The 14,571-nt window shown below is 48.9% G+C and overlaps 1 protein-coding gene across 3 annotated transcripts in view; it reads right to left on the reverse strand.

Annotated features, from left to right (window-relative positions):
- Positions 1-264: 264 nt before the first annotated feature.
- The window catches only part of IGF2BP2 (insulin like growth factor 2 mRNA binding protein 2), a 159,432-nt gene continuing 145,125 nt past the window's right edge, over positions 265-14,571 (reverse strand). For all 3 annotated transcript variants that reach the window (XM_081236066.1, XM_081236065.1, XM_081236067.1), the window contains 6 exons: positions 12,889-12,957; positions 11,894-12,010; positions 7,824-7,898; positions 3,313-3,444; positions 2,829-2,942; positions 265-1,465 (listed from right to left, as the gene is read on the reverse strand). In XM_081236066.1, the coding sequence (XP_081092192.1) occupies positions 1,373-1,465; positions 2,829-2,942; positions 3,313-3,444; positions 7,824-7,898; positions 11,894-12,010; positions 12,889-12,957 (600 nt within the window). In that variant the 3' untranslated portion in view covers positions 265-1,372. The remainder of the gene's footprint in view (positions 1,466-2,828; positions 2,943-3,312; positions 3,445-7,823; positions 7,899-11,893; positions 12,011-12,888; positions 12,958-14,571) is intronic.

The following is a 14,571-nucleotide window of genomic DNA, read 5'->3' on the forward strand; positions in this document are numbered from 1 at the left end:
AAAAAATGCTCCAACTATCAGTTTTACAAAATCTCTAAGGGAAACACAAGAGCAAGGTGCTGAGGTAAAAAACACCTGAGGTAGCTTTTTTTTGTGTGTTTTTTTTCGTTAAAAAAATCTGTAAATTTAACGCCCTGGGCCAACGACCTCGTGTAAATTGCTATTTTCCTCCATATTTTTTTTTAAAAGAAAGAAATAATTTTGCTGAATATTGATGGCTTATACACCAAAACATTAAAAAGACAAAATACATTCTTTCTTTGTGGAATTTTTCTTTGTTTGGTTGGTTGGTTTGATGGGTTACTGTTTTTCCTCTTCCAAAATGCTAGGACAAGTACCATTGACTCTTGTTCTTTTGAGTAACCAAGTGTAAGTTGAGGCTGGTTTGTGTGTTTCGCTTTTGTTCCTTTGTGTGATGTGATACTCAGAGCACTGCTTTGCCTGGGGGGTGCGTAGATATGGGAATTGAGACAGAGGGATGAGGGAATTAACAAGAGGGGATGGAGAGGACGGGGAGGGAGAGAGGGGGTAGGGGAGAGATAAACAGAGAGAGACAGAGAATTATATAGCAGTATGCAAAAACCAGTTTAAAACCTGTGAAGCAAAGAGAAATGGGTGTGTGAGCTAGACAGGGATGAAGAGAGACAGAGTTTCCTCTTCAGAGAGACGGTATCCCTTCTGTTGACATACACAGGTGATCCAGAACTGCTGTGAGTGTCCTTTCGATGAGATTTCCCTCCGGGTGAATTTTGAGTGGGTGGCCTTGAAGCTCCTTACTAAACCGTTAGAACTCCCAAAGCACGACTTTATTCTTTAAAGTCTAGTAAAGCCTGCTTTCTCTTTAAAAAGAAGAAAGAATAACTGATTAAAAATTGGAGTTAGTTGAGTTATCTGATATATTATTTCTAAAATATATTAACGCCGCAGGCACCCTGTGTAACCCACAGGCCACATATCTTAACATCTTTCCCTTCTAATATGTACATACATGTACAGAGACAATTTTCCACAAAAAGAAAAGGGTGTGAATTTTGCTTTGATTTGAACGCGTTCACCTATGTTAGTTCAACTAGAAGGGATAGCGTGGTGGGGTTAGGAGAGACCCGAGTGGATGGTGAAGTGGATGGCTGGGAAGCCTGCAGAGGCCCTGGGGGAGCTGGGAGGCCGGGCCCTGGCACGGCTGCCCTCCCGCCTCCTCCCTGGCCCCCCGGATTCTCAGGGCCTCTGCAGAGCCCCTGGCGCCTCCGCAGACTTCTCATTCCTCAGGATGGTCTTTGGTTTGCTCCCGATCTGGCTGGCTGTGTTTGGTCTCATTCTGTCAGGTGTTGGAAGGGCTACATTCATCCGTTGTTTGCTGGTGCCTGTGGGAGCCTCACTTGCTGCGCTGTGAGGCAACTCCCTGAGGATATTTCTGCTCCTGCTGCTTCACCTGTTGTACAATTTCCCTGATCTTGCGCTGTGCAGTCTGCAGCAAGGGAGAGGAGGGGGACAGGGGAGAAAAGGAACCCAGTTCTGAGGACAAGCAGTGGGGTGTGGGGAAGCGGGGCTGGGACTTGGGGGAAGGAGGCGGTAAACTCAGAAAAGTGTCATCTACCTACTGAGGCCCTGACTCCAGGCCTTTTCTGCCTGGAAGTAAAGTGGCAGAGCTCCCCACCCCCACCCCGCCGAGGCTGCTGGGTGGAGGGTAAGAGGGTGGGACTCCAGGAGGCAGAACCAGGGCATCAGTGACTAGGGAACCTGCAGAGGTCAGACGGCATCCTCCCTCCCAGCCACCACATGCTCCAATGTCCAACGCTTCGCCTCCTCCCCGCCTTCCTAGAGTTACTGCAGAGACAGTGGTGTATGGCATGGGAAGATGGACAGTCAATGGGATGGGAAGAAAGTGAGAAACTGGCCCAGACACTTTACCCTGGACAAGTGGAGAAAACACACGAACCCAAACCTGTCCCCTCACCCACCCTGCTGCTCCCACTGCAGGGAGAACCCTGCAGACTGAACGCCTACAGGAGCCCAGCCATTGAGACCCATGCCCGGGACACTGGAAGAGCTGGGATGGGAGAGCCCCACGGGTGGTGTAGTTGGGCTCGGACTATAGGGGTCTCAAAGGGTGCTGGTGGGGTGCAGGGCACAGCTGCATGGCCGGTCCTGGCAAAGGCATGGCACTGAGAGCGCAGGCTGACGCTCAGACAAACCTGCAGTGTTGGCTTAGACTGCCTCCACTTCGTTGGGACAGGGACTGGACTGCTCTATCCCCAAACCCAACCCCTTCCCCCAACAACAACAAAAAAGCATCAAAAAGAACCAGGTCACGTGATTCTGAGTCACTAGCCCTTCTGACTGGAAGAGAAGCAGCTGTGTGGGGCCCTGAGTCCTAATGGGGGTTGTCACAGTGAAGCGGAGGAGAGGAAAGAGAAACAAGGGTCTCCTGACGTGAGCGTTTAACCCGTAATAGTGGAATTCTGGCACCTAGGTTGGTCCTCGGCCCAAGGGTGGCCCTTGCCTGGTATATGGCTCCCAGCAAGGGAAGGCTGTGACTGAGGCCTGAGCAGGAGGACGAGGGAACAGGAGAGCCCGCAGTTCAGCATTTCAGAGGCTTGAACTGTGCTGGCTTGACTCCAAAGCTCTATACCCTTCCTCAGGCTCCTCCAGCAGGCCTGGGAGAGCAGTGGTGAGCAAGGAACAGTTGCCCCTGCCCTGTTCCATCTGTGCATGGGGGTCAGGGTGGGTGTGTGTGTGTGCACGGCCTGGGGCCACCGGACAGGTCACCAAGAACTTAGAGACTTGCAAAGAGATTAGCAGGAGAGACTGGACCCTCACAGCACAGGTACCTGGCTGGCAAAGAAATGCCCGATAATTCGGACAATCACTTCCTCATTTTCATCTGGTGTTTGGTCACGAGGCACAATGACTTCTGCACTGGTTAAGTTCTGCAGTTCATTCACCTGTGAAGGGAGAAACCAAAAAAATTCCTGTGACTTGCTTCACTGCAGTGGTCGGGAACCGGAACCCAGAATGTCTGCAAAAGGTACGTCTGTACACTCTGGGCGGGGCTCTGCTCCGTAGCGTTTTCCTGCTGCTGTGTGTGTGGGTTTACAGGGGCAGGAGGCAGCCTCCCTGTCTTCACTTCCCAGCACCTAGTCTAGATGCAGTGTTCCTGGACCCAGGACCCCGGTGTTTCGGCGTCTGGCTCAGCACTGTGGATTTGGGGCCCTCAGCTCTGGATGATGCTAATTACATTTTTGTCCTTGAAGAGTCAGTGGGGGTCTGAGGGAAGTCAGGCCAGGAGACGAAGCCAGCTCAGAGCACACTTACGGTTTTGCCGCCCTTGCCGATCACACGGCCGGCTGTAGAGGAGGGCACTCGGATGTGGGCTTCCAGCTTCACCTCCTCTTTGGGGTTAAAGAAGTTTTCTTCTTTCAGTTTCCCAAAGATCCGCCCCTGGGCCTGAGAGAGCAAGACACGTCAACCTGCTTTAGCAGCACTATTACAGGAACCAGTGAGTCCAGGCAATGGTACAGCCCCAGCCCCATGCTCCCCGGGGTCTGCTCAGCTCGCTCAGACCCGGTGGGTGCGTGCCTGCCACACCCAAGAAGTGCACCTTGCAGACATGCACAGACACTCCCGTGTCTTCAGGTTTGCACATGGATCGCACAGGAAGCTTTCTGTGTATAGGGTCAGGGTGGAACTACATGTCTTATTTCCGTATCCTGAGCACCTGTAAATGTTTGGTTGAATGAATTTTTTCAGGGAATTCTTAACTTCCTCCCACCACAATATGTTCAAGCCTCCGGTTATTAAAGGATGAAGGCAAGGGTGGTGTTGATGGGATTTGCTCTTTGATGTTTAACTCCAGAGCCAGTGTAGCCAAAAGCTTTTTGTTCTTTTTAAAAGAACTTTAAAAACATATATATATATTTGTTTATTTATTGGCTGCACCGCATGTCATGTGGGATCTTAGTTCCCCAACCAGGGATCAAACCCGTGCCCCCTGCAGTGGAAGCACAGTTTTAACAACTGGACCGCCAGGGAAGTCCCTAAAAGAACTTTTAAAAAAACTGAGATATAACTTACGTAATTTAAAATTCAGCATTTTAAAGTGTACACTCCAGTGGTTTTTAGTATATTCACTAGGTTGTGCAACCACCACTGCTATCCAGAACATTTCCATCCCATTCCCCCAAATAAAAACCCATACCTATTAGCAGATAGTCCCAATTCCTCTCTTCCCCTAGTCCCTGGCAGCCACTAAACTACCCTTCTGTCTCTGGATTTGTTTTTTCTGGATGTTTCACATAAATGGAATATATATTATGTGGTCTATTGTGTCTGCCTTCTTTCACTTGGTGTAATGTCCTCTAGGTTCATCCATGATATACCATGCATCAGAATTTCACTCTTTCCATGGCTGAATGATATCCTATTATGTGGATATACCACATTTTGTTTATCCATTCATGAGTTGAAAGATTATTGTTCTTGAACATTTACACGTGTTAATTTTTTTTCAGACACATTTTAAATATTTTTAATACAAATTATACTTTTACAAATAAATGTTTCTGACGTTTAGAAAACTCAAGTTATAATTTTCCTAGGGGTGAAAAGGCAATAACAAAACAATGCAGGGGAAGGGAGTCAAGGTGGTGGAATAGAAGGACTTGAGCTCACCACCTCTCACGAAAACACCAAAATCACAACTAACTAACTGCTGAACAACCATTGACAAAAAACACTGGAACCTATCAAAAAAGATATTCTACATCCAAAGACAAAGAAGAAGCCACAACGAGATGGCAGGAGGGGTGCTTTCACGATATAATCAAATCCCATACCCACCAGGTGGGTGACCCACAAACTGGAAGCTAATTATATTGTAGAGGTTCTCCCATAGGAGTGAGAGTTCTGAGCCCCATGCCAGGCTCCTCAGCCTGGGGATCTGGCATCTGGAGGAGTAGCCTCCAGAGCATTTGGCTTTGAAGGCCAGTGGGGCTTGAGTGCAAGAGCTCTGCAAGACTAGAGGAAACAGAGACTCCATTCTTGGAGGGTGCACACAAGGTTTCATGTGAACTGGGACCCAGGGCAAAGCAGTGACTCCATAGGAGCCTGGGCCAGACCTACCTGTGGGTCTTAGAGGGTCTCCTGGGGAGGCAGGGGTTGGCTGTGGCCCACTGCAGTGGCAAGGACACTGGTGGCGGAGGCCCCACGGAATACTTCTCAGCGTGAGTATGCCTCCTCCCGGAGGTCGCCATCTTGGTAGAGACCTGGCCCCACCCAACAGCCTGCAGGCTCTAGTGCTTGGACGCCTCAGGCCAAACAACCAACAAGGTGGGAATACAGCCCCACCCACTGACAGCTGCCTAAAGTCATCCTGAGCCCACAGCCACCTCTAGACACACCCCTTGACATGGCCCTGCCCACCAGAGGGACAAGACCCAGCTCCACCCTCCCATGGGCAGGCACAAGTCTGTCCCACCAGGAAGCCTGCACAAGCCCCTGGACCAACCTCAGCCAGGGGTTAAGGCAGACACCAGAAGCAAGAACTACAATCTGGCAGCCTGCAGAACGGAGACCACAAACACAGAAAGTCAGACAAAATGAGACAGCAGAGAAATATGTTCCAGACGAAGGAACATGATAAAATCCCAGAAGAACAACTAAGTGAATTAGAGATAGGCAATCTCCCTGAAAAAAGAACTCAGAATAATGATAGTAAAGATAATCCAAGATCTTGGAAAAAGAATGGAGGCACAGACCAAGAAGATACAAGAAATATTTAACAAAGAGAAGATTTAAAGAACAAACAGATGGACAATGCAATAACTGAAATGAAAAATACACTAGAAGGAATCCAAGGCAGAATAGATGAGGCAGAAGAATGAATAAGTGAGCTGGGAGACAGACTGGTGGAAATCACTGCCACAGAACAGAATAAAGAAAAAAGAATGAAAAGAAATGAGGACAATTTAAGAGACCTCTGGGGCAACATTAAATGCACCAACATTTGCATTACAGGGGTTCCAGAAGGAGAAGAGAGAAGTGGCCCTAGAAAATATTTGAAAAGATAATAGCCAAAAACTTCCCTAACATGGGAAAGGAAACACTCCCTCAAGTCTAGGAAGCACAGAGAATCCCATACAGGATAAACCCAAGGAGGAACATGCTGAGACATATTAATCAAACTGACAAAAATTAAAGACAAAGGGAAAATATTAAAAGCAACAAGAGAAAAGCAACAAATAACATACAAGGGAATCCCCAGAAGGTTATCAGCTGATTTTTCAGCAGAAACTCTGCAGGCCAGAAGGGAGTGGCACCATATATTTAAAGTGGTAAAAGGGAAGAAAACTACAACCAAGAATACTCTACCCACCAAGGCTCTTGTTCAGATTCAATGGAGAAATCAAAAGTTTTACAGACAAGCACAAGCTAAGAGAATTCAGCACCACCAAACCAGCTTTACAACAAATGCTAAAGGAACTTCTCTAGGTGGAAAAGAAAAGCCCACAACTAGAAACAGGAAAATTACGAATGGGAAAGCTCACTGGTAAAGGCAAACATACAGTAAAGGTAGGAAATCATCCACACACAAATATGATACCAAAACCAGCAGTCATGAGGAGAGTACAAATGCAGGATATTGGAAATGCATTTGAAATGAAGAGACCAGCAACTTTAAACCATCTCTCTCTCTCTCTCTCTCTCTCTCTCTCTCTCTCTCTCTCTCTCTCTCACACACACACACACACACACACACACACACATCAAAACCTTGTGGTAACCAGAAACCAAAAATCTACAACAGCAACACACAAAAAAGAGAGCAATCCAAACACAACATTAAAGATAGTCATCAAATCACAAGAGAAGAAAAAAAAAAGGGAAAAAAAAGACCTACAAAAACAAATACAAAACAATTATCAAAATGGCAATAAGAACATACATATTGATAATTACCTTAAATGTAAATGCTCCAACCAAAAGAGATATATATATACATACACACACACAATGGAATATTACTCATCCATATAAAAGAATGAAATAATACCACTACAGCAACATGGATGGACCTAGAGATTATCATACTAACTGAAGTCAGTCAGAGAAAGATGAATATCATGATATCACTTATATGTGGAATCTAAATGATACAAATGAACTTATTTACAAAACAGACACAGACTTTGAAAACAAACATGTTTATCGAAGGGGAAATGTGGGGGGGAGGGATAAATTAGGAGTTTGGGATTAACATATACACATTACTATATATAAAATAGTCAACAAGGACCTACTGTATAGCACAAGTAACTGTACTCAATATTGTGTACTAACCTATATGGGAAAAGGATCTGAAAAAGAATGGATATATGTATATGTATAATGGAATCACTTTGCTGTACACCTAAAACTGACACATTGTAAGTGAACTATACTCCAATATAAAATAAAAATGAAAACAATGCACCACCCTCCCCCCACCAACACTTCCAACAAACTGTGCTATTTCCCCTCACACCCATGTTTATGCCCCATCTTCAAAACCACGACCAACGGGATCAGAGATGCCATCTGAACTGGGCATTGACAGAGTCCACTTTTCCACGGGAAAGAAGGGACGGAGGGCTCCACACAGAGGGAGCAGCCTGGAGGGGAGAGTGGGGACTATAGAAGGAAGGGAAACGGAGGTTGGGCCTCCAAAGAAGAGCCTGAACCTGGCTCTGGGGCAGCTGCACCTGCTAAAGGCCCTCAGCCTTCCCTAACAGGCTGCCCTGTATCCAGGGCTGCAGGGCTGCAGGGCTGAGGGGGTTCTTGGCACTGACCTTGAACTGTGCTTCAGGTGGGCCGGTGATGATGACCATCCTTTCACTGACGTCTGGGCCTTCTGCTGGGGCAATCTGCAGTTCACAAAGCAAGAGGGAAATGCTACTGCTTGGCTCTATTCCCCGAGCTCCTCCTTCTTGTCTAAGAGGATGGCACACCCACTAGCAAGAGATTATAAGACTCATGCCTTTGTACCTGGTGCTTTGTCTGACCCTGCTGCTTCCACCCTGGGTCTTAGGAGATTATGACCATAGCGCCCAGTATCAAATTTGGGTCTCTGGCCACCCAAGAATAGTTGGAAACAAGTTAGTACTTACTGCCTGTCCCTACCCCCACCAGTAGTGTGACCAGCCTCCTTTCACCAAGGAGCTCCACTAGCCCACCAAGGGCCCAGAGCGAGGAAGGGCTGGTCCACAGAGGAGTTAAGTTGGAGTCAGCCTGCAGAAAGGGCTGTTAGCGACAGGTGTGACTAGGACCAGCTCCTCTGTAGCACACGAATCAACTGACGGCACCAGAGCAAGAATGAGGACACCCTGGTTCCAGTGTGCGTCTACAAACCCCTCCTCTCCCCACAGATGAGACACGGCAGTTGAACCTGGCAAGCTCAAAACCTCCTAGCTCTCACTCTGTGACTCTGACATCTTTTTTAGCAGAACTCAAGATGGAACAACCCAACATTTTTTTGTTAGATCCTCTTTATGTATTTTTTCCCCTGCATACCCTGCCTTATTTCAAAAACCTTTAAGGTAGCTTTAAAATTAAATACAATGTAGCATAATTAAAGTTAAATTTATTTTTTTGGCCACACCATGTGGCTTGTGGGATCTTAGTTCCCTAATCAGGGAACCTGTGCCCCCTGCAATGGAAGCGTGGAGTCCTAACCACTGGACCACCAGGGAATTCCCCTAAAGTTACTTTTAAATGAACTAAAAGTACACCAGGCACTTAGGGATGAGCCAGGAGTGAGGTTAGTACACAAATGCACCTCATAAAGACCTACACACCACCCAGAGACCCCATCCCCGAGACTGAACTGTTCAGCGTGAACATGATTCACCACTGACGGGGCGTGTCTGAAGTTATCATCTCTGAACCACTGTGTCTCAGTCTTGGCTCCCGCAAGAAGACCTCCACCTCCACAGGGTTTTAGTTTTCTCTCAGTACATGTCCTAAGCCAGGCTGCACCTGCAGGCCTCAGGGTCCTGTGTCGCTGTCCCAGCTTTACCGTGCAGACAGACCCAAGGCCTGTGCTGACCTTGCCCACTCTGAAAGGAGAGACTCTTCTATGAGACCTTCAAAGAAGATCTGGCCCTGACTACTTAGTGGCACGAGGATGAACGTGAGACACAGGTCACCGACCACTGAGCTTCCTGAGGGGGGGGTCTTCCCTTTGCTGTGGGCAGACCACCTACCAGCCTTCAACTGCAGGGCAGCAGCCTCAGCCAAAAAAACAGATGTGTCCAGGGGACTGAGACCCACCAGCAGGCTGCATACAGACTGGCCCTTAAGATCCCTGGCGGGAACCCTCATCTCTACTTCTACATCCACAGGTGGCATTAAATCTGCTCCTTATTTCCAAGAGTAAATGAGAGTGACAGGAGCATGGACACAGTGGTTCCCAGCTCTTATCCACCCAAATCAAGAAGGGCTGAAAGGCTAATTCATAATTCACATTGACCCAATCAGTTCTCACAGTTGCCTTGTTCCAATCCTGAAAGAAAGCCCCCCATCTCTCCACTACCTGGTATTCACAGCCCAGCCCAGAACTCTGAGAGCCGTATGTGTGCTCCTGCAGTTCTGGAATGGCACTCCCCAGGCAAACTCCCTGAGAGGACCTGGAACGAGGACTCCACTTTATGACTGAAGCAAATGGGACGCAGAAAGATGAGGTGACCACCAAGATCACGGGTGAGCAGGGCTGAAACAAGGATCAGGAATTTTGTGTGGCATTCTGAAGCCTGTCGGCCAGACGATGTGCAGGAAAGGCAGGCGACGGGGGCTCAGTTCTTGCCTGTAACTGAAGCATCTCTTGCATGCACCACCCGATCCCAACTCAGCCCAACCCCCTCCAGCACTCTGCTCCCACGTGTTGGTGTAAAGCTCTCCCCCCGCCCCAGCAGCATCAAATGTGCCTCTAGTTGTGGCCCCTGAAGACTGGCAGAGCAGGATTGGGGGTGGTTCTCTGGAATTAGTGAGATCATCACCTTTAGAGACAGATGCTGTCAGAGACCTGTCAAGATGAAATCTAGCAAAAACCAGATTGATTTTAAAAGTAGGAAATGTCTCTTGCAAATGTTTGGCTTCCCTGGATTCCTCTTTTTCTCTACTACTCTGGAGAGAGCCAGAGCCCATTCTGTCCCCTGCTGTCTTTGTCTATCACAGAAGTCATGCCACCACTCAACTCTGCTGGGACATAGAGGGACTATGGGGATGCTGTGGGGGAAGCCCAAGGGGTTGATCCTTCTCTACTTCCCAAAGTCTTGCTGGAATGACTCTGGTGTAGCACTCAGGTTGCTCAGGTTGAAAAAACATTGGACCAAAAATAGGATAGCCCAGTCCAACCTCAGCTCTCACATTCTTTAGCTTTGTGGCCACTGACACGTCAATGAAACACTGGGCCCTAGTTCCTTATGGGCAATGGTAAGTGGAGAGTTATTGCTGCGATTAGTCCTGGGAAGTGCCCTGTAGCCTAAAGTCGGCAGAACTGCTATCTAAGAGCCAGTCCTGCCACCAGCATGCCTTGGCCATCTCCCGTTACCTCTCTCGGTCTCCCTTTTCTCAGGGGAAAAAGAGAGGATTTGATGAGACGACCCCTCAAGTCCCTTTTAGTTGAAATTGTCTCATTCTGTCTCTTGCGCTGCATCGCACCTCAGACCACAGGACCGGACACTGAGAATGGCCCTCAGGGTACAGCCAGCCCAGTGGTTGTCCATACCTTACCTGTCCCACACAGAGGGCGGGCCCAGCACAGCCCATCAGTACCTGGGCTGGGGTCTCACCTGCAACAAGCCTGCCGGGTGCAAAGGCCCCGGGGTGCTCCACCACCGTCTGCCCCTACCTCAGGCTCTCCTCCAATCTGCACACTTTGCAGGTGAGATAAATGAGCACCGAGAGGGGAAATGATTTACCTACATAAAATTCTTTCATGGTCTCGCTGCAATCCTTGTTCTGCACTACTCAGAATGTTTTGTTTTGTTTTTTCTCCAGCACACTTGCTGTGGGAGAAATTCCAGCTCTTCTTAGGGAGAAAGTGTAAGCATTCTTTCTCTCCAAGTCATGAGACTTCTTGTTCGGAATTCCGGGTTGTCCCATGGCAGCAAATTATTTTACGTAACAACAGGAACTCTGTTTCCGACAGCATTTCACGAGGCTTGGGACGTGCTCAGCATTCTGCCCGTGAGTCAGCGCTGATAGCTGGGCTTGGAGCAGGACCAGGGTCGAATAATCCTCCCCTTTCAGCTTCTCTGCCGACTCTTCCCATTGTACTCCAGGAGACAGGCGGTGGGAATGTAACTGCAGCTGTGTCTGCACTCGGCCAGTGCATGAATCAGGGGCACTCCTTCCTGACCTCTCTCCTCAACCCCTCTCCTCAACCCCGAGGCCGCAGCTCAGGTTATGTCACCGGCTTTTGTTTATCTGCCTTTCAAGTTTTCCATTCAAACTATTTGTTTCAAAGTTCAAAGGTTTCTGAAATGGAGACTAACTAAAGCATCAAAGCACTGACAATTGCTGAGTATAAATTATTGTTCTCCTTAGGCTCACTCCCTTCACTTGGGAGAGTCCTCAGCCTTTGTTTTATCTTGAGGACAATGGTAGCCCAAAGAGGACCGGGTTGGCTTATGTATTACTAGTATTTTTTCCTATTCATTTGTTAGTTGAACAAAAAAGGAGTGAGAGAGGTAAAGATGAGTGCACATGGGAATAGTCCTGAAGGCAGGCTTTCCAGGTCCTGTAGGATTTTATGGATGGCGTAAGAATTGCCCGGGATGGACAGAAGGAACAAGGGACATGGGGTGGAGATGGGGGTGGAAGAGGGTGGGATAGCGGCAGCTGTCAAGAGCGGCTTTACCTTGATGGAGGCCCCGGCGAATCTGGCCAGCTGTTTAATGTGCGCCCCTTTCTTCCCGATGATGGCACCCACAGCCTGGGTTGGGATGAAGAGATTCACAATCTCCTGCTCTGGATACTGGAAGGACAGGACAAGACAAGACAAGACAGACGACATCATTCCTACCGGGGCTGCTCCTTCAGGCACTCAACAGTAACGGAGCAATGGCCGGATGCTGCCTGGGATGCTTCTGGGGCCTGGGGCGCTGCAGGGGGGAAGCTGGAGGGATGAACTTGAACAGGATCCACACTAACTACACAACCACTAGAGTGCAAACTCCTCCTGAGCAGCTCTGAATTTGCTGGACACAGCAAGCTGTCTGTCCACGGGCCTTCTGTCAAGTTCAAATGTGATGTGTATTTCTCCTGTGTCTTCATCCAAGGAATCAGTAGCTATTAAGCACACCTGGCCTGAGGCACTTTGTTAGCACAAATGGAGAGCTGCCCTCCCACCTAGTGGGCAGGAGCGGCATTTTCACTGGAGGGGAACTGGGTTCAAAACGAGACTGTAATTAAACCTGCCCTCAACAGGCCACGAGGGGATGGCCTAGAGAGACACAGGCAAGCCTGCCAGGGGCCCTTGCTGTTCTTGTCTGTAGGGGTCTGTGGGAAGGACACAGCCCACTTGCTAGACTTTGTTACAGAACTTTGGAGACTCTGCCCTTTAGCCCAACACCACCTCCTACTCCGACCTGCTGACTGCTCCTCTGTACCGGTTTCCAGCCACCTGTGGGATCTGTGAGCACCAGCAGGATGCTGAAGGGCCTCTGAGTGCACTTGAGTGCTGGGTGGTCTGGTGTGCTGATGCCCTGCAATGTGTCACTCCCAGGACAGCCTGGAACCAGGGGACCCAGCACGCACACCGTGAGCACGCACTGGTCAGTCTGCCAAGGACTGAGAGGCACTGGCCACAGGAGAGGGACGAGTGGCAGATGGGGCTGAACTGTGGGCACTTACTGAGTGATGATGCGGGAACGGGCCGAACTGGTGAGGGGGGTACAAGCTGGAGAAGTATCCGGAGTGGGTCTGCAGCAGGAGAGAAACGGTCAGTCAGCAGAGCCCATAGGGCCGCTCACCAAACTCAGGGAGGCAAGACTCCCACACACAACAAAGGCTCCCGGCACCACCACCACCGGGCCGCGCTGTCCTAAAGGCACACCTGTGCCTCTGCAGCTCAGATCTCTGCTCCCTTCCCTCACGGAGCACTGGCTGGGCTAGATATTCATCATTTCCAAGCTGAGTCATGGTCTAGGCTTCCCAGGAACCCACCAGAGGAGGGAACATGCACACGCACTTCTTAACCTGCCCTCAGGCAGAGAGGAAGCGCCAGTGGTTTCTATTTTCTGAGGAATTATGAACCACAGATTAAAGGAACAGAGAGTGCCAGGACAAATCCAAGAGTTATTCTAAACAAGCAAAGTGTTCCTGGCAAGTCAGATCAGTGAGTGCCCAGAGAATCTCAGAAGGAATGGAGAGACTGAGAATAGAGAAATTGAAAACGAAACTGAGGAGAGAAAATGAATGAATAAATACATATTGTGGAGGGGGAGGCGGAAGCAGGGGACAGGAAGGCAGATGTGGTAGAAGAAAACAGAGCTATTAGGAAAGTAGCGTTAATTTTTAAAGTAGCTGCTTTTTATTGAGTACCTACTGTGTCTTAGACATTGTGGTGGATACTTTATCCATAAACTCTTTTTAAAAAAAATATTTTATTTTATTTTTGGCTGTGCCACGCAGCGTGTGGGATCCTTAGTTCCCCGACCAGGGGCCGAACCCATGCCCCCTATAGTGAAAGCGTAGAGTCCTAACCACTGGACCACCAGGGAATTCCCCATAAGCTCTCTTAATCCTCACAATAGTCCTGCAAGACAAGAATACATCTGCATTTATATATTTTATGGGCAGGACATTAAGTAGAGTCAGCAATGTCTAGTTCACTGTGCTTTACACATAAGGCCAAGTAAATGCTGACATGCCTATTACAGGAAGGGAGGTGGACAGCTCTGGGCACCATGGAACCAATCCCTGAGGGGCCGTCTAGCAGTGGTCAGACACTGACCAGTTGGAGGCTTGGAGTTAGGGGACCTAGCTTTCATTTGAGGGTCCTTGAGCAAATCTCCTGGTACCCTCTGTCTCCTGAATGTCCTGTTGGATTCTGAGTTCCAGAGCACAACTTTGCCTTCGGACTCATTAGGGACAAAAATGAAACTATTCCTCTTTTTGAGTTTGGATAGCGGACTTCAGGGGAAAAGAGATGTGAACACGGTGGGGAACTTCCTCCAAGGGTGCTCTGAGTGTCCACAGCACCCGCAGGGGACAGGGCTTTGCCAAAGGAAGGGAACGATCCTGTAATGCAAGCCTCTGCTCTCGCGGCTTGGAAAGAGGCTGCAGTGACACCTCAGGGCCACAAGAGGGGGCCGTGAGATCACTGTTCTTCTGTCAGACGTCCACTTTCGAAAGGAAGCTGAGTGAAGACGTTGGGCTCACTTGGGGCCTGCCTCTTTCTTGAAGAGCATCAGCTCCAGACCCTTCTCAGTGCAGGTCCCTTTCCTGGGCCACGGCGGGTCAGGGAGAAGTCCTGCAGCTTTTCTGCTCAGACAAAGCTCAACCTTGGGGAAAGGATGCTTCTGCCCTCCTCTC

This window comes from Mesoplodon bidens (assembly GCF_964165515.1).
Source record: "Mesoplodon bidens genome assembly, chromosome: 5".
In the NCBI taxonomy this organism is placed as follows: domain Eukaryota; kingdom Metazoa; phylum Chordata; class Mammalia; order Artiodactyla; family Ziphiidae; genus Mesoplodon; species Mesoplodon bidens.